General features: G+C 43.2%; 1 protein-coding gene across 5 annotated transcripts in view; it reads left to right on the forward strand.

Annotated features, from left to right (window-relative positions):
• The window catches only part of MAPKBP1 (mitogen-activated protein kinase binding protein 1), an 89,578-nt gene that overhangs the window by 26,483 nt on the left and 35,163 nt on the right, over positions 1-27,932 (forward strand). For 4 of the 5 annotated variants that reach the window (XM_015864358.1, XM_015864361.1, XM_015864360.1 and 1 more), the window contains exons 3-10: positions 422-513; positions 20,087-20,149; positions 20,740-20,797; positions 23,717-23,887; positions 25,235-25,372; positions 26,403-26,585; positions 27,197-27,214; positions 27,629-27,789. In XM_015864358.1, the coding sequence (XP_015719844.1) occupies positions 422-513; positions 20,087-20,149; positions 20,740-20,797; positions 23,717-23,887; positions 25,235-25,372; positions 26,403-26,585; positions 27,197-27,214; positions 27,629-27,789 (884 nt within the window). The remainder of the gene's footprint in view (positions 1-421; positions 514-20,086; positions 20,150-20,739; positions 20,798-23,716; positions 23,888-25,234; positions 25,373-26,402; positions 26,586-27,196; positions 27,215-27,628; positions 27,790-27,932) is intronic. The other variant, XM_032444853.1, reaches the window with a different exon arrangement.

The following is a 27,932-nucleotide window of genomic DNA, read 5'->3' on the forward strand; positions in this document are numbered from 1 at the left end:
GGATGGAGAAGATAAAGACAATGGGTCAACCTGGAAAAGACTTCAGGGAAAGAACTGTAGAGAAATGCTGCTTGTGATGGGAAGGTGGGAATCACAGGGCGATGAATGTGCACCCCAGCTTTTTGCTCCATACTAGTTGTTGTTTGCAGTCCTCTGTAATGCATGGCAGTGCTCTGGCACAGATAAATAATCAGTAGATGAATAACTCTGTGCCCCAGCAGTATTTTACTGTGTCTGCATTGAAAATTGAACTTGTGTTTAACCTTACTCTGTGCCTGGGTGCTTGTCAGTGAATTTCTAGAAGATATGATTCTTCTCAGAGCCATTGTGAAGTACCAGACCAGTAGTGTCTGCATATGGGTCCGTTTGAACTGTATTTGTATCTCATGATGCTACTTTTTTTCTCTTTCACATGCACTAGGTGACTTTGGAGAAGGTGCTGGGGATAACTGTGTCGGGAGGCAGAGGATTAGCCTGCGACCCCAGAACTGGCCTCGTTGCTTATCCAGCAGGGTGAGTCACTAACAACATTCTTCAAATCTGAGATTAACCAGGACTGGGATGACAGTGTAAGATCCAAGGTGTTTCCAGTACGGTCTTCTATGGGTAGAATTCACCATTCTTTAGTCTCTTAACATAGTGGTCAATTATGAGCATCAGCACTGCTAGTGTAATTAGCAAAGGAGAAGGACTGCATCTTACCTGTCAAGTTTTAATAATATCCCTTCTGTGGTATTCATTTCTCTCCTCTTGCTCCAAGCTAGGTGTTAAATACATTGTGGGCTTTTTAACTGTGGTCTGTAGTGTACTGACCTTGCTCATAACTCAGTGGGATGAATGTTCAAGCCTGTGAGTACCCAGTGGAACAACTGATGCTTTCAGTGAGTTGACAAACCCTTGTTGTACATGCCCTGCAGTTTATAACTTGTTCCTTATCCAAATGTGGAGAAAGATCTCAGACTTCATGTTGGCAGCCCTTTCCTTATGGGTTCTTTGAAGTGCAACCCATCGAATTTGCAAATTGAGATATCTAGGTAGAGATATTGGACAGCAAAAGAGCTATCTAGAGGAAGATAGCTGAGGGCTGTAGAGGTGGCTTTGTGAGTTGCATGTTTAGCAAAACTGTAGATGTTCTGGACCAGATCCTGATCTTGCTGAAGGTAAAGCTCACTCAGAGCATGTGTCTGTAGAGAAGTAAATCACGTCAGAGTTGCTGGGTTGTGGGATGAGACTCATGTGAAAGTAAGTAGCACCTGAAAAACTTTGGACTGTGTAAGAGTGGGATTGAGATCTCATAATTAGATGGTAAACTGAAAAAGCAAGGGAGGAAAAACGTTTTCTGTTTACCCTGCTGGTGGAGACATGGCTATTGAGATGGGGAATGACTATGGCTTAGATGGAAAGGTACAATACTGTAGTAAAAAGAAATTGCAAAGACAGAAGAATGACTCTTCAGGAGAAGTTTTCACTGCCCATTGTGGTGCAGTGTGGAGATACTTTATCTGTCTCCAAGCTGGATTGCCGAAGACATGTGAACTTGGCTGTTCTTTGAAGCTAGATTAATCTCCTGATCAGCAAGCTGTAGGAGAACTAGGAGGTTGGTATCTCCTAATGGCATTGTGTAGGCATACTCTCCACATGTAAAAGGTGGAATCATATTTATTATGTTCCCGCTGGTCCAATTCTCCAGCTTGTTGAGGTTGCTTAGAATGATGGAAGAGCAGTCTGGTGTGCCAGTCACTCTTCCTGATTTTGTATCATCTGTGAACTTGCAGAGTGTGTATTCTTCCTTGCTGTCCAGCTCACTAATATGGAGATAAAACAGTAACGGCCTCTATATCAACTCCTGGGGTGTATCACTACAGACTTGCCTCCAACCAGACTTGGTGCTGCCGATCACAACCCTCTGGGCCTGGACATTCACACAGCTTTCAGTCTACTTTGCTGTGCACTTACCTAACCTGTACTTTGTCAACTTGTCTATAATAATGTTATGAGAGGCAATTCTGAAAGCCTTATTAATGTCAAGGTAAACAACATCCACCACTCCCCACTCATATGCCAAGTTAGTCACCTCATTGTGGAAAGTTATGTTAGTTAAGCATGATTTCCCCTTCATAAATCTATATTGACTACTTTATCATCTTGTTTTTCATGTTTCCTTGGCAGTCATTTCCAAGATTAGTTGCTCTGTCACATTCTCAGAGATTGAGATGAGGCTGACCAACCTGTAGTTCCTGACATCTTATTTGCACTTCTTGAAGATGGAAATGATGTTTTCCTTCTTGCATTATTCAGGAATCTTTCCCAGTCCCCATGACCTTTCAAAGACAACTAAGTGCCCTTGCAGTGACATCGGTCAGTAGTCCTATCTACAAAGAGGCCATTTTGATTGTTATGCCTAAGCCTTTCAAGATCCAAAGATGATGAGGATGCAGTCTAAGCTACATCTGGTCAGAGGAACTTCTGAGTTGCAGTGTCCACAGGTCATCCTGTCTGCTGTATTCTGTCATCTCCCACTTCTGTCGGGAGCCTTTGGCAAAAATGTTTCTATTCCTTGTTAGCATTCATTAGCTGCGGTTCAGAGCCATGTCATCATTTGAGCTGTATCAATATTAAAGCAAGGAAAACCTTCCAAAGGAACCTCACATGGACTTCTGAGAGAGTCCTGAAAGTAAATGCAGGTGAACAAATCACTGTTTGACTCCTTGGGTTTCTGCAGTGTGTTGAGTCTTACAAGGCCATTCTCTTATTGTGGAGCATGGGCTTTTTCCTCTTATTGTTTTTCTTAAATGGAAGTTTACGATTTGCATGTGCACTTGACAGTGTCCTGTATGCTTGAACTCTTCAGAGACAAGCAGATAGATTACAGTATGTGTTGCCTCATATTCAGCATCAGAAAAGATGCAGAAGAAATTGGCACTTGAGGAGGAGGAGGAGAGGGAAAGAAGAAAACAAGTGCACTAAACTGAAATGTTTTGGACCCTTGGATAGCTAAAGATAGGTGAGTTTTATTAACAGTGACCTTCTCTGATGAGTTGGTACATGCCAAACATGAATGTAATCAAGCATGAGGGCACCTGGAGATTCCTTTTGGATAATTAAAAGCCTATGTGGTTCCTTGGGACTTCACAGAGGAATTCTTGTTCTCATTTGGTGGTGGTATCATCTCATGGCCCAGGCAATATGCCAGATGTTTTGTAACAATGTAATGATTTATGTTACTTGCTGCTTTTGTGCCCTAGCTATCCTGTCTTGTGATGCCAGTGTGATTTGCTGCACTCCATACTATCCTTCTGTCCTGGTTTAACATAGCATTTGTTAATAAGTCAAAACATGAGGGAGATATGGGTGCGGACCTTATTATAAGGTGATTGAAATTCAGTTTGTTAGTATTTGTCTTTACCTCCTTATTTCTAGTGAATTTATCTCATCTGGATAATTTGCAAGAATCCTGGCATTACTAGATCATTGGCTGTATTTATTTTGTTCCTATTTGAATGTACTGGACAGGGAAGCTTCTTACATGTGGCTGATTTTTACAGACTGGGTAAAGTTCATGACCTGTCCATGCAAGTTGGTCATCCTTCAGTGGTGCTCAAGGTACTCCAGTGATTTCCTCAGCTTTCTACTCATCTACTGAAGTTTTGCAATGCAGAGGTTTTGCTTCTCCAGTTTGTTGTACCCCTGAAAGCTAACTTAGGTAACAGCTCTGTTTTCCTAAGAACACTTTCAACACACCTGGGTTAATTTGGTTGAGATCAAAACAGTTGCCACAGGCGTCCTGACTTCATCCAAACCAGGCACATGAATGTTTGTTTGAATGAGGACTTAGAAGTTTAGACTTTCTTTGAGCAGAATTTTACTCTGGTCTCTTATTTTTGTCTAAAGTATTATTATTATTGTTTATTAAATGATTGCTTTTGTGGATTTTGTCTTTTCTGGTGATTCTGATTCTCCTGAAAGAAGCAATGCAACACAAGCTCATTCCAACTCCATAATGGTGCCTATGGGCTGAACGCTGCATTATTATTTTGTTTCCTTCTCGCTGGCTTTTGAACTTTTTATCCTTTCTCTCCTTTGACTTTAATGAGGCTATCACTTCTCCACTGGCTGCTTTGCTGCCCTGGTATTGTTTTAAAGTGATGCTTGTGTTAAAGGAGGCTTTTTTTTTCTTCACGTCTGCCAAGAAGGCCAAAGGCACAGAGTGCTCTAGATATTTTAGGCCACTGCTTTCATATAAGGCTGTTGTCTTGGGAGACAAGACAACATAGGAGAGAAAACTACCCCCCTCCTTCTCCGAAAGTCTTATATCTGCCATCCATGCTTGCCTGTTCTGCTGCTGACAAGCGAAATAAACCCAGCACTGCCTGATTTGATCTCTGTTAGTGTTATGCAGTGACAAAGTTGTCCTTGGAGAAACAAGCAGAAATTTGTTATTTCTTATAGCAGGCCTGGTACTTTGTCTTATTTTTTTTTTCCTCCAGTTTATTTCCAATTCCTTTTTCCCTGTTCTTTCATTTTGGTTTATTTCACCTTTCTTTTAAAATTTTTTAATTTTTTTTTCCTCTTCCCAGTAGCTCTTTGAGGTTCTGTTTCCTAGAAACAAGAATGGAAACAAAGCTAAGAAAATCCTCTGAGGTTACCAATGACTAACATTAAAAAGGGGAGGGGAAAAAAAAAAGAGAAATTCTTGAAGGGGAAAAATGTCTGCCATTTAAATTCCACACCAACTGCTCAGATAGCTTGAATCAGCTTATCTGTGTTTTTTTTATTTGTTTGTTTTTTGGTTTTTTTTTGAGGGGGGAGGGATGAATGTGGGTTGTGTGTGTGTGTTTGGGGGGGGGGGGGGTGTTATTTTTTTTAAGCCTTGTAGGCTGGTGGGGCTGATTTATTTTACTTCTCTTTGTTCCTTGGCCCACAGTTGATCATTTGAGTTGGTTGAGAACCTTGTCCTCGTGTGAGGTACCTACATGCTGGGGAGAACAGCCCATGCTTTTCCTCTGTTGATGCAGAACAGCTTTGTGCTGTTCGATGTACGGTGTCTTTTAAACATGCTCTTATGTTCTCATCAGCTTAGGTCTCTGTCTGGCCCTGATTATCAATTCCCAGCTATTCTGATAAAAGTCAGGGATTTTTCATGTTAGTCACATTAGTCTTCCTCACTGGGGAAATCTGTGTTTGATACAGATTTCCTGGAATGAGTTGTTGAGATTCAGCCTTCAGCTCTCAGGGATGATTTCTTACATGGTACAGATCTAAAATCAGGTGTGGGTTTAATCCACAGACTCCACTGAGACAGTAAACTGAGTATCTTTGGGTTTCTCTCAGAACTGGCTGTTGCCAGTACAGACACAGCCCCTGGCTGGCTCTGTGCATATGCAGTACATCTGCTGAACAAGTGAGTTGGACACTCCCTTATACTGCAAACATTTAATACTGTAACATCCTTGTTTGCACATGGGAAGGGAGGTTGATAAAGGAGTCATGTGATCAAACTTAAATGTTTCTTCTCCTGCTGCTATTTGCCATGAGATCTTCTCCTTCAGTCTTATTGCCTTGAGATTTTTTTAAATAAGACAACTAATATTCAGAAGTGACTACTGCCATGATGGGCTCAAAATGGGAAAACTACTCAGCTAACTCATATTTTATTTTACTGCTACGGTCCCATTTATGTTGGATGCTGCTGCAGCTCTCTCATGTGCCAACCTGTGCTGCAGCACTATTGAGCCCCAGTCACTCGTTCTCATTTCATCACTCGGTTCCTCCACTCATCCCCTGTGCATTCACAGTACTGAGTGGAAACCTTGAATTCAGTTAGCCCTTCTAAGTCATAACTCTTCTAAGCCATAACCCTGTGGATCCAGGGAAGTAAATGCCAGGTCTTGCACCAACAGGCAGTGACAACAGTGTGTGTGTCACAGCAGTGGGAGGAAGGGGAGGAGCACAGCAGGAAATGAGTGAATCGGTTTTAATCCTTCCAGGAGTCTGCTCAGCACGTGTGGAGCTGTCTCACGTAATTGAGCAGTAACTCCCACTGGAAGCAGAAGAGCAAGGACTTTGTTTTATTTTTCCAGAAGTGGTTGTTGGTTTGCTCCCAAACACCTCTTTCCAATTCCGGTAGACAAGTGGTTTCCAGCCATGCACATGTGGAGTCTCTTGGAATGTTTTAGTCATCATTTTCCATCGTTCTATAGATAATTTATTATGTTGTGTGGTAATCTATCAACTGAGAAGAATTTCTTTTTGCCCTGAGCTGCATAAATCCCACAATGAAAGAATAACATTTAAGATAGACATTGCATCGTGTTACAAGGCATGATGAAGATGCTGCCTTGCTTTCTTTCTTTCCTGTGTTAAGTGGAAGGGTTTAGACGGTGTGGTACTGGAATGAATTTGAGAGGCAAACCTAGTAGACCACTGATGACCACGGCAAGATTCTTTTCTGAATGGCAGTCTCTTTAAGACTTATGAACACGGCCAGGTTAGGTTTGGAGGCTACGTGCAGCAGTGAAATCCTAAGGCATTACTGTCTTACTTCAGGGCATATTTTTCTTAACTAATTGATTACTTTGCTTGGATCCCACAGTACTGGTCTGCTGCAGAATTCACTTCTTTTGTTACCTCTTTGTATATGTGTGGTTTGTGCAAAGCTCTGCAGCTCTGTACAGTTACAGTTCACTTATTTTTGTTAGTAGTAAATGATAACACTGCTGGACCCCGTCCCATGTACAGCTTGAATAGGTGCAGGGACACTACAGTACTGGGTGTACAGAACTGCTGGGTGACAAATGTATAAATGCAATTCTGCTGGTGCTGGCTTCTTCAACTTTATGTCACACAAACTTTTGAAGAATTTGAGCCTTCTTTGTATGCTTATTTCTAAAGGAGAATGTGCAAAATTGTAAAGATTATAAAAGCCTACCTTAAAATGAGCATTTGTGATTTCAAGCGTATTTCAGCTTCTTTAGCCATTCCAGAGGCAGCTTTAGTCCTTTTCAGAATGATACAGTCATGTTGTAAGGGCTGTGCTGCTTTCTTCTCCCTGCCTCTCAGGAATCTGGACTGTTGTTAGTGATTTTTTTGTTCTTCTGTGAGGATGCTGTGCTTCTACATGCTAGTTGGAGAGATTTTCCAGCTGGCACAATTGTGCTTGTGGACCCAGAGGGAAAGATAAGAAAATTCCCTCCATTTAGATTGTTAAAAACAATCTCAACTGGAAAGCTGTGACTGCACCTGGGTTTGAGTTGGGCCATTACAACCCAATGGAGCATTCTGAAAGGGTCCAAAAAGAAGCCAACCCCTTCCTTCTCTCTCTTCCATTAACAGCAGATCCCTCAGAGTGATGAAACACGAATACTCTTTCGTAATTGTAATTACCCACTGCAGGGAAAGGATAGTTCTCCAGAGTGCCATGTGCTAATCTAGCCTCTAAGTTACCACCGAATGGTGGATCACTATTCTGTCCTGTGCATCAGAAAGCCAGCTGTTACAGTCCTAGGACAAACAGAGATGAAATGTGACACTGTCCCATAGTTACTATTCAGGGTTTTGGCAGCAGCAGAGTTCTGGTGGCATCCTCCATTCAGCCGCCAGGTACCAACATGCCTGCTTATCCCCTGTCTTTCCACAGTCATGTGGCAGTCATGCAGTATGAGCCTTCTCTCCCAAAGTGCTTCCTCTGCACGTAAGCTCTGCTGCCATACTATCTGGGTGAGCCTATGCTCATCCATGCTTGCCTACTTCCTCCTTTCTGCTAAGTGCCAGCAAGGGGTTGCAGCATGTGGCTGTGCTCAGCGCAGCTTGTGTCCATGCTGCTTACATCCCAGTGTGGTGTTAGAAGCCCCTACATGTGAAGCAGTAATCTGTGCTTCCTCTACTAACATCTTCAGTGGGAGGAAGCATGCTGTTAGCAGGTGATGCTCCCCTGTCAGCAAGCTCAGAGACTGAAGTGTGGCTGAAATCCAGTGCCCCTTGGTAGCAGAGGTTCCAGAAACAACCCAAAACAAAATCCTAAATGCAAGCCTTCATTTTTCTCATTTAGACTGAATAGAGAATTTTTCAAGGGAATGTTTCAGTTGCATTGAACCATTTTGGGAAGTGTTTCACAAATTATTTGCCAGCGATTCTCTGAAGAGGGAATGAATGTGTAGGAGCAGCTACCTTTTCCCCAAGCAGACTCCTGGAGAATGCTTCCTTGCCCTTGTTGGGCAGCCCTGCATTAAGCTGAGCTCATAACTCTTTATTTCTTCCTGCCTTGAAAATTACGGGCAGGAAAACGTTGTGTATTTGGGATGATAGTGGCAGTTTGAAGAACAGGAAGGCAACAAAGCTGGGGATGTGGTGGGGCGGGTACAGGCACTGCCTGCACAGTGCATGTCAGGGGAACCACTACAGCTAGCTGGGCCCTGGAGAAAGTTTGTGTTAGAATGTGGATTCTTGCTGCTGCCAAAATGTTAGTGATAAAAAAAGTCAGAGGAGGGAAATGGGAACACTTTTATCTGTGCAAGACTGCAATGAAAACTTTTGTGATGAAGAAAAACATTTAATTGCCCTTAAAGTTTTCCTGTGCTGGATTCCAGAGGCTGCAAGTAGGGCATAAGTAGGGAGGAGGAGTCTTGTGAGTTTGCTGCTGTTTTGGTTACCTGACATACCATGTTAAGGAAAACTGTGTGATATGCACTTGTTCCTGCAGATCCAAAGTAAACATTCCATTTCCCTGAACACAAGAGCATTGTCATGCTTGTTAGAGTAGCTACAGCAGAGACTGCTGAAAGGACTATATTGGTTATACCTGACTTCAGCCTGTCTTATTGATAGAAGCATTAATTGTCCTGAGTTTTGCACTATCTACCTAAATGTGCCAATGATATTTGATTTTTAAACTGTGAAGAAAGCTGGGAAGTAAATCCTGATTAGATGGCTGGTTTGTTACTCTGTGCTCTGACCTCATTTACCAGTATGTGAGCTAAAGGGAAGTCATTATATATTTAAAAAATAAAATAAAGGAGAAAGAAGAAAACCCTCCTGTGGTGAGGATCATTTGCAGTTTGTGCACAAAGAAATTGGAGCAAGAGAACAAGCATGTCTGTTTTATTTAACAACAGCTCTAGTAGAGCTCTGCAGGTAGGGAGCTTTGACAGGATTGGAAATGTGTTGCATGTTTATGGAACAGGGAGGAGGAATGGCTGCAGAGACTTGGTTGTTGTGGAGTACAAGGCTTTCCTCATCTTGATACTGTGCAGCCCCTGGGGCTTGCCCATTGCCTGAGAAAGGAGGGGGCTGGCAGGGAGAGGGAACCTGCAGGTCACAGCGTGCCTCCTTCCTGTCCTGCTATGCCCTTGCAGCAGCTGTGCCTCCAGCAACCAGTGCCTTGGTGCTGCAGTGGGACTTGCTCAGGAGCCAAGTCCTGAGCTTGCATAAGAGTGGGGGGTGGGTAGGAGGGAAATGGGGACTGAAAGCAAAGTCTGGGTTGAAAATGAGATACCAACTGCCTCAGCTGGGCTCCACCCTCTGTAAGAATCTCAAAACAAGCACTGTGTCTCCTGGCAACCTTCACACAAATCCCAGAGTTTGACTCCAAAGGAGTACATACAGTCCAGAGTGTGTACCCTACTGCCAGGTGTGAATGAGGGGAGATGCTGGATTTCTTCTTCCTGGAAGACCTGGCACTTTGAGATGGCCTCAGGTTTCCCTCAGTGTCAGCGAGGCAACAAGCTAATGGTGAGGCAGCATTCTGTTAGGCTAAGCAGTGCCAAGAAGCAGTGCATTCTGTTTGTTTTAAGTGTACCCAAGTGTGCAGTGAGTGTTGCTGAAGCTTGGACATAGGACTTGGCAGCTTTGTCTGTGGGCACCATCCTGCTCTGAGTACATACCTAGTGCCTCCAGCCAGCAACAAGAGCCTGGCATCAGCCTCTGCCTGTCCTCAGCATCACTTGTTGTGCCCTGATAGGGCTGACCCAGTGCTTCTTGGACTCCAACCTCAGCATATTTCTGAGGGATGAGAGAGTAGGGCGGTGTTATTGTGGTTGCTTCTCCTTCCAGGAAAGCTGTCCTTTCAGGTCTTGTGTCAACCATTGCTTGTTAGCTGTTCTGTAGGAAAAAAACAAAACAAACACAAGCACAGTTAAAATGCTCTGCATTATCTCATTTTAGGTGATGCAGGGGTAAATGTTCATCTTCCATTAAAGCTATTGCTGTCCAAAGGCTCCCAAAGACAGAGTGGATAGAACTGAATGAAGCAGAGCACATCAGAACTGTTCCTGCCCAGCAGCCATGCTGGGTAGAGCTGGCTGCAGCACTGAGCTTTGGGGCAGGCTGGGCTGGCAGGAGGCTTTGGTGCCATTTTGCAGTCCCTGGCAGACTGAGGCAGCCCTGAGCTCAGCCACTGCTGAGATGAGATGAAACCAATGAGCCCTTGGGAGCGGGCAATTCCTTTATGCCACACTTTTGAAGCAGCAGGAATGCTTTTTGTTTCTGGTGCTTCTGTGTAGATACTGCAGGAATCGTGCTTACTGAAGCATTCAGGAGGAAAAGCTGCTCCAGTTTCCCTGCCGCATTGGAGCTCCTGCTGTCTGATCAGGAAGGCAGACAGGCAGTGCGGGGCAGTGGGGCACCCTGGGTCCACCCCAACGTCCTTGCCAGAAGGAGCTGCAGGGCACCCGTGCTGCTGGCTTTTCCTCCTGAGGTTAATCACATGGAAACAGGGCATAGCTAAATTGTATTATTGCTTGTTTGCTCTTGTGATTGATGCCACTGATACTGACTGCGCTGATTGCTAGTGGTAAGAGAATCGAAGCCCTGAGGCCCCTGCCATAAGCTGTCATGTTCATTTGCCCTAGATAATGAGTTTGATGCATAGAACCTTCTCCCTGGTGCTTGGGAGCTACTCTGGCATGATGGGGGCATCTTCTGGCTACATTTGCTGCTGGAAACAGATGTTGGCATATTACTTACATGTGGGACTTAATTATGCTTTAAATGTTTATGAGCAAAGAAGTTGTATCCTGTGTATATATTTATATATATAAGAAATGTGTGCAAATAAAAGCAGGAATGTATTGTTAATGTAATTGAAATCTTAACACTAATTCAAGAATTATCAGTCTACTACTAATTGTTATAGATTATTATAGAAAAAAAAGAATAATAGTGCATTAGAATACATCCATACAGAAAGTGTCAGTAATGGTGATAACACAACTAAAAGTGTAATGCGTTTCTTCATTTCTATCCCTCTTTCATGGTGTTATGCTCACCCTTGTGTGGCTTCTCTGGATCTTCAAAGTCAGTAGCTAGAGGGTAAGACTGTAAATCTCTGGCCTTTGTAGCTCTTCACTGGAAGGATTTTGATGTGGATGTTGCTGATGGCTTTTCCTCACTCCAGTGTCCACTTGGGGTGGTTTTTTTGATATGTTAACACGCTTTTACACTTTTCTCACTCTTAGTTTGTCTGCGGCTCCATGTTACTTCTGAATCAATTTTTTATGGTGTCTTTTTATGCATGTTAGATGTTAGCTCCTCAATTTCTTTGTTATTCCAGTTTTGTGCAGCTCCCGTGTCTCTGTTTTTTTAACTGTCTGTGATTTGGTCCCAGCTGGGCGAGTTTCTGCTGCCAAGCATGTGCCTCACCTCTTATCAGCCTGTGCCTCTGCTCCTCTGTGCGGTGCCTTATCTGTCCACTTATCAAGGCCTCTGCTATTGTGGTGCACCTGTGTTTATCTCCACTACATGATTGTACTGGTTGTAAATATCTCATTCTACATAAAGTAACTGCTTCTTACTGTTAGTTATATGATCTGTGGGTATATCACAGAAAAACAAAACAAAACAACAAAACCAACCCCCAAAACAGAGGTAGAACAAATTAGCCATAGACACCTGGTCAATTAGAGAAATTGCTGTCACAGCTAAACCAAGTAAAACAAAACTATGGGCAGCTCAGGAGTTCAGACAGCAGCTCTGACAAGCCTGAGGCCTTTCAGACTCTGCGTATAGCTCACAGCCTGATGCTGAGGCTGTACTGTTGCAGCAATACTGTACTACAGAGCCTACATCATTAGCAAGTTCGTGCTCTTCATCCTACTCCCCCAAACACAAGGATTTTGGCACCTCTGATTTTTTTACTTGTGCTGTGGAGGACAAATCTGTCAGCCAGATGCTGATGGAAGGGGGACTGGCTATGGCAAGCAAGCGGCAGGGTGGAGCATGACTGGGGAGCAGGAGATCCCTGAGGCAGGTGCCTTGGCTGTTCTGTAAAGACTGAGACTTGCTCTCTTCTGCTTGTTGATGCCTGTGGCAGCTGTAACTTTGGGTGAAGCCATCAGTGTATGGAGATGAGCCCTTTCCCAAGAATTAACAACGCAATATGCTGTGATTCTGTAGCATCCGTCCTGGAAAAAGCTGCATTCCCTGCCTTGTCACAGAGCTCTTGAGCTATGCAGCCACATTCTGGTTCTCTGTTTCAGTCATCTTAGTAGCATCGGTCAGGTTTTGCTCAAGGCTCCATTTTCTACAGCTTCTCAGTCTCTCCTGTCTAACTGATGATCAGTGTGGTTTTGTGTCATGAACAGTCTCAGTGAGCCTTTTTATTCCCCAGCCTTCCTATCAGTTGCTCATTGCTCCAGCCCTTGGGGCTGCTGCTGATTTGTAGTGTTCAGTGGGTGTTTGTCAAGAGTGCTGAAATAAAGCACAGTTCTGCAACTCCTATGCTTAGCCCAGTTGATTTAAAACTTCATGTAGGTGTATTGCTGGCACTGCTTGCCTGCCTGATGGGAAGTGAGTGGTCTGGGAGAGAGCACTGGAGGTTCTGTGTGTATTAGTCATGAACCTTGTGTGTGTATGCATGTGTGTGGGTATGTGTATTAGCGTGTGTGTGTTTGTCACCTGTATGTTGTATCCTGTGAAGCCTTGTCAGACATGCAGACTAATGTACAATCCACGTGTATGTATGGCTGCTGGTGTGCCAGGCTGTGGTGTTCTTTGCCATAGGCCAGAGGAGAATGGGCTGTTCCACAAGGCAGAGGGGATGGCCTCTCCTCAGTCACTCCGGGAGAGGGTTTTATCCAGTTTCCTGAGCAGCATAGATCTCATCTATGAGGTTTTTCTTCCTCTCTTGTTTGTGGAGCATTGAAAGGAATCAGGATGTTCTGAAGGTAAGTTCCTGTTGAATCAGTGGTGACTAGGCAGCCTTGAGCCATAATGATTGGAGTTGTTTTCGACTTTCTTGCCGCTGCAATGATTCCCAGTTGGTAAGCTGCTGTATACTTTGTGGTTTTCCTTCTGAGCCTGTTTCTCCCGTTTTCTACACATGCACTTCTTGTCTACATCTTTCACAACAGTGACCTGGCCCAGCTCTGCCCCACAGGGAGGGTGCCTCCTGCTCTGTGGACATCCTCACTGTCCCCAGCACAGCTGTTGGTGTACGTCACTTGGTGGCAGGCCTGGAATGTTTCTTGTCCCTGCGTTCATCTTGTGGGGTTACAAACATGACTTTGTTTTCCTGAACCATCATCCTACACTTAGGCTTGAACAATTAAAGGGTGCCAGTCTTAAAACTCTTCTTCCTTCTGCTTTGTACCTGGAAAACAAACCTTGAGATAGCCTAAGCTTCTATCTGGGTGCAGCATGAATTAGCACTGGCACTGTGAGAGGCAGGAGCACTAAGCTCTGTCCCCTTCCCTGCAGCGCAGCCTGTGCACGTAGGCTGAGGTGGCTCCTGTTGACAGAAGGTGGTGAGGTGACAGCATCCCCGCCAGGTGATTAGCAAAGTAGTTGTCTATTTCTGTGCAGGCCATCAGATCGTACAGGCCCTGATTTTTGTGGGGGAGCATTTTGAAGCCACAGTATTTGATGTTTTGATGTTGCAGAAGTTTTTCTATTGCATTCTTTGCTCTTTTATCTTGATGCACTGAAGGATGACTGGGAAGTGAGCTGTCTCTAGCATTACCCTGCCTCAGCTGAAGACAGTAATCAGAACACTATCCTGTGGTTATGCAAAGCAAATGGTGCTGGACAAAGAGACTAATAGGCTCCTTCTTCTTGTGTTCTCTCATACCAGGCTTGTCTGGCCTATCAGTAATGAATGATGTGAGTTCAGCACATGCTGAGTGGTGGAGGAGCAGAGGCTGCACTTGTCCCTTTGAGGGTTAGCCGTACAAATCCATCTTGTCATTTCTGCTTTGCCTTTCAGACCAAATTTACTGTGTGGCTTTTCCTCTTCATGTGGGTTGGTGCAACCAGATTTCCTCAGTTTTCCTGCTTCTTTTAGGCATGAAAGAACTGTGGAGGGAAATGCCCTGCAGTGGCTCTGTGGCAGGAGAAGACATGGTGAGCCCACTGCTGTTTTGGATCCATTACTGTTTTGAAGCGCGCCCCAAACAGTAACTTCTTCAGTTTCTCTCAGCGATTCTGGAATGGAGAAGTCTAAAGGTGCAAAACTCTAAATTTTTACCACTTGATCTAAATGTTTAAGAGACTACTATGCAGGAGGGAGCTAACTGGCTAAAGGTTAGTTTGGATGAGGCCCTGCTGATGCTGGAAGATAGGTTAAAACCAGAAATCTTTCTTCCACTGCCTAAAGATAGCTCTGAAAGTTTCTGGAGGCTGAAAGCGTAGTCTAGAAAGTGTCTTTACAATCTGCTATTTTCTTCCCTTGGCATGTGCATTCCTCCCCTGTTAGAGGCAAGATACTGGACTTAAGTTTGTTCTAGTACTGCCATTTGTGTGGTTTTTGGAGCAGAGCCTGCTTTGTCCCGTATTTTTGCTCCCAGTCCTGCAGGTTTGGGGTGTCACCCAACCTTTTAAGCACAACAAGTGCATTCCTGGTTAGCAACCAGAAATTCCTATACTTTTAGCCTAGAGACTCTTAATAATATTGATTGTTTTCTTTTTTACAGAGGATTTCTTGTTCGTCTTTCCATTAGTGTGTGTTTGTTCCTGAAGTATGGATTTCTCTGCATCTGATTCCCAGCCTTCTTGGTTGTGGTTTGGTGCAGGGAGTTCTGAGGGCTTTTATTCTCAGGCCGCGATACCCAGTTCTTAACCTTTCAACAGATGCGCCTTTCTTCTCAGAACGCATTTAATTAATATAGCCTGAATAAAATACCTATTCAGTTACATAGCCAGTGTGCACATCCTCTCTCATCACTGTTAACCCGCACCCAGTACTGGCTGTGAATTAAAGCAGCTTTTTGGCGGAAAGAGTTGCCACATAGAAAATTAACACCAGCTTTTGTAGATACTGATTCACTCTGATCGAGCTTCCCTTGGCAACCAGTGCAGTGTAAAAAAAAAAAAAAAGAAAAGATTTTGTTCTTATCAATGCCTGTTTTCTTTTTCATGCATTTTGTGCGTAGGAAGCTGTTGCAGTCTCATTTGAATAACTTTAGGGAAGAGAACAGAGGCTGAACCAGAAATTGAGAAATGGACCGATTCTGAAGGAATGGGATTGTTTGCTCTTTTCGTTTATTCTTGCAGCATTGAGGAAAGAGGCTGCTTGTGGGGAAGGCTGGAATTTGTTTTCTCAACTTCATGGAGTTTTTTCTTCACAGCATTCTCTTTACAGCATAGGCTATATACTTGTGGGAGAGAAGGACTTGACCCTTGAACTCCAGCTCCAGTTCTGTGTCCTGCAAGATATGGCAACAGTGGGTTGATGAATAACTTGGTAAAGGAATGCTATCACTGACTTCTGGTTTTCCTTTTCCCCTTGGAGAGGTGGGTGTCCTGCAGAGAAAGGAAGGAAGAAAACTGACTTCGGAAGAGATCTTTTTGACACTAGCTTGCTAAAGAAGGATGGGGGAAGGCAGCTATGACTAGTGAGGTGTGAAGGGAAACAAGGGGACAATGAGGAAAGAGTAAAATGTTGACAAACTAGGATCTGGGGAAGAATAGGAGTGGAACTGTGAGGAGGAGAGACCAGAAGTAAGGGGGAGGGAAGGGCATGGAGTGATCTGCTGCTCCTTAGTGAGTCAGATGCTTCATGTAAATGTGACACTGATGTTCAATTCCTCCTCATTCCTGCTTCTATATTTAGCTTATGGAAATTGCTTCTTTTATTTTACGTATATAAAAATTATATATATATACATATATTAAAAAAATACATTTTTTCCACTGGAGCCAGTGGGAACATTTCCCTCTTCCTTTCTTCCTTTGAAGCAACACCAGCTTTTTATCTGCATATGCAGTGCATGGTTATGCATATGTAATATGGGGTTTGTGCATTCAAGGAGGTTTAGAAAACTCTGCCAGAAACCTTTTCCTGCTTTCTTACTGGCTGACCCAGGTGGCCTCCTTGATGCTGCAAAAGCCTTTAACATAGCTGTGATAGCCAATTCTGGCCTTTGTAATTGCTGAGGTTACCTGAGTGCAAGAGGAGACCTGGGAGAGATTCCACAGCTGCTTTGTCTTTAAAAGCTGCTTGCATCAGGATGGTGTTACTTGAAGGTTGTGGGTGACGTTGTGGATCTAGGAATAAACCTTTAAATGTGTATGCAATTGTCAACGGTCTCTGCAGGAGCCAGTGTACAAACAAGCAGGACACTTGATCTTAGCTGGCTGGTTACATGGTTTGTACAACAGTAATCTATACGGCAATGAACAACTTCTATAAATGTCTTGGAAATCAGGCTGTACTAGTGCATGAAAAGGTGATGCTGTCATTGAGCTGTGTGTGCAGCTTTGAAGAAGGTAGTGGAGTTTGTGCTGAAACAAGATTGCTAGCAGCACTGACCTTTGGAACAGCTAGTGTGCATCATGGTAGTATTGGTTTAGGTCCCAGATCAAGTGCTTTTGGAGCTGGTGTTAGTTTTCATGTTGGCACTAGCATTTAAAAACTTCTCTTCTGACAAAGGTGTCGTGAACTTAAATTTGTTTTGACAGGTTCGGTTTGGGAAGAGGTGACATGACCATTATGGAAGTGCATGTTTGAAGCATTTACTTGGTCTGCATCCACAGTTGGAAGCTAGGAACAAAAAGACCAGTACTCTCTTCCCTTATGTCCTTTGCACCTCTCTTGTCTCTGAAATGCTGAATGAAGTCTTATAAAACTGCAGAAAAAGGGGAGTAGGATGGATAGACGACTGTATGCTCTCTTATGCAGTTAATTTTCCATAGTAATTATTTTTATTATTTTAACTAAGATTAAAGCTGACCTGAATAGAAAGGAATAGGTATTTTGAGTCTCCTGAGGGCTTGTCAGCAATAATGAAATTGGAGGAAGCATAGAATAGGTGGGTCAATGATCTTGACCATTCCTTGTCTCCATTCCTTTTATTTTGCTACACCAAGTTACTTTGCTAAAACAAAGCACAGTCAGTGTACTTATGAACTCTCAGCTCCGTTGTTTGGGAACTGCCGCCGGTTCTGCTGAAGAATGACTTGCCAGGCTATGTGAGGTGGAGGAACTGCTGTGGGGCTGGTGAACTGCCAAGTGCCTGAACAGGCACTGAGGCTGCCCTGAGCGCTTGCGAGAGGTTAAAGTGGTAAAAGCAGTTAACCTCTGCTCTTTGAGAGGACGTGTCCTCTGAAATGGAGAGGACTACACACCTTTCAAGGCGTTCTGAGAGGGGGCAGTTTGTCAATGTTAGGTGCTCCTTACTCCCTAGACAGTACTTGTGTCTTGCTGTGAGATCTATGGGTTGTGGCCTCCCATCCTGGTACATAAGGTATCTGTGGCATTAGCTGGAGCCTTCACTGCTCTTGTGTGCAGCAGACAGGAGGATGGGAAGCATAGCAGTGGGGTGGTTTTTGTTGGATAGCAGCTCATGCAAGAAAGCAAGTTGAAAAGGCCTCTTTAGCTTAGCCAAATGACTTAATTAGCCTATGAGTCCATAACTGATTAGCAAGTCTAGTTTACAGCTCAACATAACCATGTGCAAAGAGACAGAGATGCTCTTTGGTATGCTCAATGGTATTGAGTTGGTTGTCCCTTAGCTTCCCACTGGAGATCTGGTCATCACTGGGAGCCAATAAGGAGAAAGGAAGGCAGGTTCACAGGGAGACTACCAACTTTGGAGCTCAGCTGAGCTAAAATTCATGACTGTGAGTGGTCAAAGGCTCTGTTCTGGAAGCTACTAACAGCAAAGACCTGGATCTTAGTGGCTCACTATACTAGGAAGTAGTTTGTTTACTTGCCTGATTTGAAGACCATGGTTTGTTTTTTGTATCTTTCCTGTGTTTTTAGACTGCCTTCAGTTCTGTGAAGTCATTTTCTTCTGCAGAACGTGTAGGAAATTCTTTTCCAGGATGTTGAGTCTTCCCTTTATTCTTTCTGATGGTTTCTTTGAAGCTTATTTTTAGCAAAATTAATCATTGTCAATAACCCAACAGTATTTTAGACCATTAAGCCTATCAAACTTAATGTAGTGGAGTTTTACTTCGCTTTTCTGATTAGTTGGAGATTTGGGATTAGACAGATATTCACATCCGCTAACTTCCTATTCCATATCTCATGATTTACAAGGCTTAACCTCACTGGGCTTGTTAATGAATCACAAACCACCTGCTTCTTTACAGCAATCCTTCAGAAATTAATAGCATAGCTTTGACTTGAAACTCCGGATTGGTTCCCAGGATAAAAAGTATGGAAGGATCAATCTGAGTCTGAACAGATTCCTTATTTCCTCTTCTACATTCTTGTACAGGATTGTGTTTCCAGTCACGGCTGCTAGCCTTCACTGTTAAGAAAGCCTGATGCCTTTATTGCCATGGCCTTCTGCACAGGGCACGAGTGGAGAATGATGGGAGGAAATGTAGAGCAGTCCACTCTGGGACAATGGCTGGTGACTTGGAGGTTAAAGCTTTGATAGCATCTGTCTGGGTCTGATTTGAACTAGTGAAGTTAATGGAGCATGGCTGCTTCCACTAGGGACTTTGAGCTCAAAACCTTGGTGTGTCAGTACTCCTTCCTGTTCTCTGCCATTTCAAGATGTAAGTTGCTTCTGGCAGGTAGCTCTGCCAGACCATGAAAAAGGGGGAGCTGCCTGGCCCAGGGAAGGAGATGCAGGCCTCTGCAGAGATGGCAGAGGTGAGACCCTGCCAAACCTGGGCCAACAGCATTGTGAGCACCAAGTGCTGCTGGGAGCCCAGAGAGGGCCCTGGGCAGTATGGTGTCAAGCTGTGTTGCTTGTTTGCTGCCTATGTTGGCATATTGTTACCATAATGCTTATGCTCTTGTCATCTCCCTTGTCTACTTTGGACCAACTGTGTTACTTCTCTATTCAGTGCGTTTCTCCTGTGACTGATGTTTGTGGCCTGACACATGCTGTGGGTGAGCCTGAGTGTGATGGTGATATAAATGCAGTCCCTGGCAGTTAGGGACGCTGGCAGCGTACCTTGGATATCTAGCGGTGCTCTGCTGGCATGGCTGCGAAGGAGGAGCCAGGACTCTGAGCATTGGCAGTGTATGTTAGTAGTGTGAGAGACAAAACCCTCTATTTCTATTTTAGAGATGAAGTGAGAGATAGGACACGGAGTCATTAGAGCAATTGCTGTTCTGCCTTAGGCCAGTTTTTCTTTCCTTTTATGCTTTCAGAAGCAAGCAGGAAGGGCCCTGTGGTAGTGGTGTTTGTTTTTTTTTTATTGTTTTTTGTTTTAAATGTAACCAGTGGCTACTGCTCTCTTCTACCAAACAAGTGCTGTTACATGTTACATTTTTGAAACTTTGTTGGGTGTTTATGTGGAGTGGAGAAGATGTGGGACCTGGAAATGTTGCAGGCTGCTTGTGGTGGGTTGGTACGTATGATTGTTTTTATGGCAGGGGACTTAATCTATTAGAGCCATTGCATAGACCCATCATTAACCTTTCTGTCCAGCATGAGCAATCAGGTACTTATGACTTACAGATGCAAGAAAGGTAATTTTTATGATACTAGTACACAGAACACCTCCATATGGGAGAGATTTGCAATTCTTCCTTTGTATTTTCTGGAAGACCAAAGCTCATCCTGTGAAGTTAGGGGATGGAACATCTTTCTGAGGCTTTGTACTCTGCTGCTCTGCCAGCAAGGACAGCTCTTTGTTTTTTTTTTTTATAGATATACTTACGCAAACTTTTTTTTCTTCTGTTTCTTCCATCTAGGTGTGTTGTTGTGCTGTTCAACCCTAGGAAAAATAAGCAACACCATATTCTAAACAGTTCCAGGTGAGTAAAGTTTCAAGCTAACTTGGCTCTTTGTGGGAGGTGGATTTCAAGTTTTTTAAGGCTTGAGCAAAGTATAGGAACTTCTATTGCTCCCAGCTAATCCCCTTCGTGAGAGTTGCCTGCTGGCTTAACTCTACCTCCTTCTGATGTAGGGTGCTGTTATTGATGAGCCAACAGCTCATAAATTTTGTGGCCCCATGAGGAACTGTCATCAGGCACAACTTGGAGGAGGCCTTGCAGGAACGTTTTTTGGTATCTGTGGTTTTTTTTTTTCTTCATGTGAAACTGTGGCCTCATTATTGGAGTCAGGACTCAGACCAGTCCTGTGTCTAGAATAAAGACATGAATATGAGGGTGAACCTTAATATTTGGAGTGTATCCAGTGCTGTAGGCATACTGCTAGAGATTTGGGCACCAGGGAATCCCCAGGGTAAGTGTTAAGACTTCTAGTAAAGCAAAACTATTGTGTCAGGCTAGTACATGTGATTTGAGTCTCTTTCCAGTTTGTCCCAGCCTACTCCCCAGTCATGATGTATTGAAATGAAATCATTTGTTGGAAATGTTTCTCAGTGTCATTTTCTCTGTTTTAGGAAAACAATTACAGCACTCGCTTTCTCTCCAGATGGAAAATATTTGGTTACAGGAGAGGTAAGTGTGGGAGAAGAGAGGCACACCTTGTCTAGCCCTTTTTAAAGCATGGCAGAAAGTGTTACAAAAAACAAACCAGTGAACAACAGCCTTTGCCAAGAGAAACTTATCTTAACATTGCATCTCTTGAAGGACTGATCAGGTTATGGGCAGCTCTGGATGGTCTTGCTGGCAGTTTTTTAGTCTGCTTTTTTTTTTTTCATGAGCTTAGGGGATGAATCTTCTGCAGTGGCTTGCATGGGCTGAAGGTAGACTGGAAATAAGTGAGAGGACACACACAGTGTGGCTCTACTCTAGCACAGTGAAGAGTACTTGGATGGCCCTTAATCTCAAACATAGTTTGAGGTTGAACTGTGTTGTTCAAAAAGTGAAAAGTACGTATGGACTGGAGCTTTTGGAATAGTGACAGAAGATCTGAGTGCCTGTGGTTTGGCATTGTATGTTTGACTGGAGGTGACAATTGCTTCCTCTTTTCAAACGTGCCTAAGGGGGAGGAATATGGGTAACTGCACTGCATGTGTGTTATGCATTGGAAGCTCAAGACCTGGACTGTGTCGTGAATTTGGAATTGCTGGATGTTAGAAATGTACAGAAATCTTCACTCTCTTAGGATTGGGCTCAGTTTGCTCTTTTTTGAGATTAATGGTAGTTTACCACTAGTCTGTGCTGTTGAAGACATGGAGAGCAAGCATGTGTGAAACAGGTCCCCTCCCGAGTCTCAGCCACAGAGGGAAGAAATATATCACAGCTCTGTGTTCAAGCTGTCAAGAAGGTAGCTGTGCACTCCAGAGGTCCCTAGAGGAGTCATTGCAATGGCAGCTATCATGTCAGTGGGTGACTCCCCATCGGGGTCAAGGATGGAAGTAGTAGTGTTTCAGGTCAGAGGCTGCCTTGATACCTCCCCAGCCCGCCCAAGATTTTCCATCAGAGCTTCTATACTGTAGTGTGTTCTTAGTGCCTCCTTATACTCTAGAAGTCTTAAGGTAAGTATATAAAAGTGTTGTATGTTTCTATGTAATTTTCTTTTCTCTATGCATAAGGAAATTTAAAAAAAGATAAATCCATGGTTTTTGTACCTCTCTGCTGCTCTATTTTTTCATGTGGAATAGGCAAAGAAATGAAAAATGACATGAATATTTTTCTTACTGACAACCTAAGATTTTCAGCTCAACACTTCACTAGGGAAAGTGACAAGTTGTGTTTTTTGTTTTTTTTTGTTTTTTTCCCAGTTATATGTGAAAGTTTTGGGTTTTTTTCTGTGTTGCTGCAAAACATGTCTCACCCTGTCTTAGGACCATTTCTCTTTTTGGCATCCTCCCACGTGCCTCCCATCTGAGATATTACTTGGTGGAGTAGTGTCCCCTGCTGGTGTCAGCAGTCTCTTCTTTACTTTGTCCTATGGGCGGTCCCACAGGGAAAAGCATACTGAAAATTAACTTTGTCGAACTGGCTTTTAGCAGCCTCATGTTAATACTGCCTCATTCCAGTTCAGCTTCCTGCAGGACTAGCTTTTCAGGAAGGAGAGCACAGAGGCTTATCCTTGGCCTGCCATATGCATCATATGTCTTTTGAGTATTTCATATATATATTTCACCTATTTTTAACTTTCTTCTGTGGTGGCATAAATTCCTCATGTATGGGAACTATACCAAGCTTGCTTTTGGTAAACGTTTGTTATGAATATGAATTCAATTTGTTAAAGTTTCTAAGTATATTCTGAGATGCTGAGAAGTATATATATGTGTCTGTGTATATATATATGTATATATATATGCACACATGTATATATGTGTTTAAGTGCAGTAATTGCTTGGAAGAGCAACTGATTTATCTCACTGTAACATCGTGACAGCCACCTTGAGACCTGAGCTCTGTCTTGCAGGGGAGGGAACTGTAACAAATGCAGCAAAATCTGACCATAGCACTTTTCCAGGCTATACACAGTCACTTGGCAAAGCTTTTGGACAAGACAATTAAACATTCACAGTTCTGAGTTATTAGAACTTTCATTTCTCTTTCTTGTCATAAAAGTTGCCTCTGCTACACAATCAGATGACTTAGCCATGATCAGAAAAGGTACCATTTTGCCTCGTTGCCATGGAAATATTATTTTGCAAGATACTGGTTTGGCAGATTGCAATGTGAAATCATGAATAGGTTCTGGAGTAGAATTTGCTAGTCAGACACATTCTTGGCCAATGTTTCAGCTCATCTGCTGCTTCTTGTTTTATTTTGGTTTAATAACAGATAAAGAAAAAAATTGAATTGTCTGGCACAAGTTGCTGAATTGACATTTCTGAAGTCTGAGTTTTTCTTTCTCTTGAGAACAAGTGTAGAAAAAGAAAGAAGGTCTGTTACCTCAGTGCCTTTTTTCTTCATTGCTATCTTGCTTACACTCTACCAGCTTGCATTCATGTGTGTGTTACCTTTGTGACAGAAATGGTGCCTTCCTGAAATGCCATATGATAATTAATATGAACATTCATGTCATGTTTTTGTGTGACATGACCTGATTTGAGTGAAGTCTCTGATGTCCACATTGCATTAGGCAGTTCACTGAGTCCAGAGATGCTGTGTCACGTCATCCTCTTCAGAGACTGGCTGTGAATTCCCATTGCAAACATAACGGATGAAAAGTAGTGTTACAGACTTTGGCTGTTTTGTGAGGAGAGTAAGAAAAAGACTAAAGCAGGAGATATAGTCTTACTTTTAAGGCATTTCAGACTCCAGTTCAAATGCATATTTTCATTTGGTTGTCAGTCTCAATATAGTCTTTAAAGATTTGCAAGAACTCAAGTCTAATCTGACCCTCCTGCAATTCCAGCATATGGACATCTTTTTCCAAGCCACGTTCCCCATATGTATCAGAACCCACCTCAGAAGTTAATATTTACTGTTCTCTGTTGTTGTCCCCTCCAGAGTGGGCACATGCCAGCTGTTCGGGTGTGGGATGTGGCCGAACGGACCCAGGTGGCAGAACTCCAGGAGCACAAGTACGGGGTGGCCTGTGTGGCTTTCTCTCCCAGCTCCAAGTACATTGTGTCCGTGGGGTACCAACATGACATGATAGTCAACGTGTGGTCATGGAAGGTAAGCTCTCCAGGCGGTTGGGTAGACAAAAGTGTTGCTAAATTAGAAAGAGCAGACAGTCTGTCAGTAACCTATTTTGGTTCCATCTTGCTTCCAGCCTCTATTTTATTATTATCTTTTTGACATTCATAGATGCAGACAAGCTGGGACATGACAGAGCTCCAGTCCCTTAGGGGTGGTCTAAATCACTTCATTGAAGGGGTATTCTCTATAGTTGGAGACGTGTGACATCTTGCTGACCTGTCAGAAGAGCCTGAACTTTGAAGCCTTGGCAAAGCTTTGTGCTTTCTTAAAGGCTTATTAGAAAAACAATTCATGAGATTGAGGAAGGAAACTTTCTTCAGCCAGTGTTTCCTCCTTGTGGTAGTGGATGCACCTGGCTCATTTTACTTTCATTGTTTTGGGGTTTTTAATACTTTAATTCATTTGTTGATGATTTGGAACAGGAGCTTATAGAAAGCATGGTGGGTGAAAGCTGATGTAGGCCAAATGTCTGCCATTAGGTTGTGGTAACAGTCTGTGGAAAGAAAAACTGTGTCTTATTCTTTGGAAAATATTTGTGTGTGCTGCTTGTCTATTTAAAAAAAACACCAAAACAACCTCTTTCTAAAAGCAGCAGTCATAAACAGTACACTTTTGCCAGCTGTGTGCTACAGCACTGAAAACCCACCACAGACAGATGAGAAAACTTTTTAATTCACTCTTCTAATCATTGGAGAAAGGTGAGGAGGAGAAGCTAAACTAAAGTTCTTTGACCTTTTGAGGTGCATAGAGAAGTGCAGCAGGTTTTGCTTTGAATTTTGCAGTACAGATGTGGTCTTTTTGTGTTTTGGATCTTTCCATAAAGTTTCCTGTCTTGAAGGAGAAGAGAATTCATGAAGGAACAAGTACTGTTTTCCTTATGGAAAATGCCTGTTCCCCAGCTCAAATGGTTTGCCCACGTTTCTGCCTGGAGGCTGGGAGAAGTCCTCCTTGTGCTGGGCTTATGGCCTGCCTTCCTGTTTAGAAAGGGAAATGGATTTGCTCTGAGTTCTCTGTGATTGTGCAACCAGCATATCAAGGCTCAAACAGCAAGTTCCTGCAGGCAGTAGTGCAGGACTGCTGACTTGTTCTCAGTCCATGTGAAAGAGGGAATTGAATGTAAATGTGAATTGTTCTACCTGCCAAATCAGCGCTCTCAGCTTCCTCCGGGGAAGTTGTATTCAGAAGTGAATAACGTTGAATAGTGCTACTGCAGCACTTGTAATGAATATGTACCTGTAATTGGAATGAGTTTCCTTTGCTTCTGAGCAAAATAAGTAAATAAATAAATAAAAAATCAAGCTATCTAAATGATTGTGTTTCCAGAAAAACATTGTAGTGGCAGCCAACAAAGTCTCAAGTAAAGTGACAGCCGTATCATTCTCAGAGGACTGTAGTTACTTTGTCACTGCTGGAAATCGACACATCAAGTTCTGGTACCTGGATGACAGCAAGACCTCCAAGGTAAGAAAAAGGCCATTAAAGGACAACCTGTGAACAAGTAATTTCATTTTATGGCAGGGTGGATTTTGTCTCAATAAGCTGCAGTAACTGGGAATTCTTTGATTTTGCTAGAATCACAGAATCGTGGAAAAGGTTGGAAAGGGCCTCTAAGATTATTCAATTAAACCATTTATATTCCTTACCATGTCCCTTAGTACCACATCTAGATGGTTCTTGAACACCTCTAGTGGTGACTCAGCCACCTTCCTGAGCAACTTGTTCCAGTGCCTGACCGCCTTTTTGGAGAAGAAGGACCTAACTGAAATTTGGAAAGAAAAGGAATACAAAATTATAAATTTAGAAAGAAGAGGGGGAAGGAAAGGAAAACAAATTCAGGAACAGCTCCACATCCCTGGCTGTTGTGTTTTTATCTTTCTATAGATTGATAGCAAATGCATGCTGCTAAGGCAGCTTGTTTTACCCTGCGCTGAGGCAGGGGCATAGCTGTTGGAGATATACAGCATTTTGCTTGTTCTGTTGTAGTCAAATGTACAAAAGGAGGGGAAAAAAGGTTGAAAAGTACTGCAGCTATTGATATCCTTGCAGCACAGAAGTAGGAAGAGCTGTTTGATGTCAGTACAAGCATCTTAAGAGGTTGTGAGTGTATTTCTGAACAGTCAACTAAAGTGTTTAACCTGGGGAACAGTGCTCATGAACAGATGTTCCTTCTTCATGCTTGGACTACCTGTTGACATTTGATATAAATCACAGATTGACCATGAAAAGGTCAATGTTTGGAAGCCCATTTTTGGTGGCATTAATCATGTTCTGCCCCACAGAATTGTTAATACTGGTTGTAGAATGCAATCAGTGGGTCCACCCACAGCAGGTAGAGCATGTCATTGCATATTCTTGTAGGCTGTTTGCAGCTCTCTTTCTTTGAGGCCTTTCAGTACTTAAGGCTTGGTGTTCTTTCTCTTTTCTTGGGGGGGAAAAAAAAGTTTTCCTAGAGTGCCTCACTGTTTCTAACAAACTGTATTTTTATTGATAGGTCAATGCCACAGTCCCCTTACTAGGCCGCTCGGGATTGCTTGGAGAACTAAGGAACAACTTCTTTGCAGACGTGGCATGTGGAAGAGGCAAAAAAGCTGACAGCACCTTCTGTATCACATCTTCAGGCCTGCTGTGTGAATTCAATGAAAAAAGGCTGTTAGACAAATGGGTGGAGCTGAGGGTGAGTTTTGTGTTTGCATGTTCTGTGATATTCATGCCTGCTGAAGCAGAGCAGGAACAACAGATAGTAAGAGCATTTGGAGAGCACAAGCTGGCCACCAGCAGTGAAAGTCATTGGGCCTGTGCCACTTTGTGGCTTACATTGGTTGGAAAGCCAGACAAAAATGGCATTGCTTCTTGTCAAAGGGATCTTATTAATCATTGAGGGTCTTTCATTCTCAACTCTGTGTTACAGCCACTGCCTTTTGGAAAAGCAATGTCCTGAAGTAGCTTTGGCAACCCCTGTGTTGTCCTTACTGGATTTTTCTGTGTAAGAAATAATGTTAGAAGGATTCTAATTTCTGCTTTCTCTGCAGTGTCTAACCTGGTTTGCATCTCGATTCTTGGTTTCCTAAGTAGTAGGTAGTGAATTTGGCCATTCTAAACCAGCAGGCCCATAGTTAAGAATTTTACAGGGTCTGTTTTCATTCACACTAATTGTAAGATGTTCACCTGAAAGGATTCAGTGTGCTAAAACCAAGACAAAAATCTTTCCATACTTTCTCTCAAGTGAAATGCCTCTTCTTTTCTTTCCTTTTTCTTCTCTAAACTCTGCCTTTCACTCTTGCTCAGAATACAGACAGCTTCACAGTAAGTTGGAAAACAGTTTTGCATTGAGCTCATCCCCTTATCACCATGGTCCATTTTTTCCATTTTCTGTCATTTGTATAGATGCCATTGGAAGGGGGAGAATGATTTTATTTTTCTTTCTTGAACTCTTGGACAGGTAATGTATTGGTGCAGTAATACAGGGTGAGGTCCTCCTTGCTTGCCAGCAGTGCTGGATGTCACAGAGCAAAGTTCAGAGCAAGGCTGAAGTAGAAGCTCTTCAGAAAAGAAACTTGGATTGTTAGGTTTTTCCTTACTCCCAGCGTTCAAGTTCATTTCACTTCTCCAATCATGATTCCTTTGTCTGTCAAGCTACTGTTCATTTTGTTGTGTGTTTGGTGACCTTAGAAGTGAGAGCACATTTCTCACGAGCCTTGTGTGCTATGTCCTCCTCAGACTACTGTGGCAAACTGCATCTCAGTGAATCATGATTACATCTTCTGTGGCTGCGCTGATGGCACCGTGCGGATTTTTAACCCTCTGAACCTTCACTTTGTCACCACACTGCCGAAGCCGCATTTTTTAGGAACAGACATCGCGAGTGTGACTGAAGCCAGGTACTGTGGAGAGGGTGGAAGTGGGCAAGGAAGGCTTGTATGGGTTAAAATTGTTCCCCAGACTTCTGCCATCTGCTGTGTGCTCTTTCTGTCGACTAAAATAGGCAGTATGTGGCAGATCTCCCTAGAACTGTAACAGCCTT

This window comes from Coturnix japonica, chromosome 5, assembly GCF_001577835.2.
Source record: "Coturnix japonica isolate 7356 chromosome 5, Coturnix japonica 2.1, whole genome shotgun sequence".
NCBI lineage: Eukaryota > Metazoa > Chordata > Aves > Galliformes > Phasianidae > Coturnix > Coturnix japonica.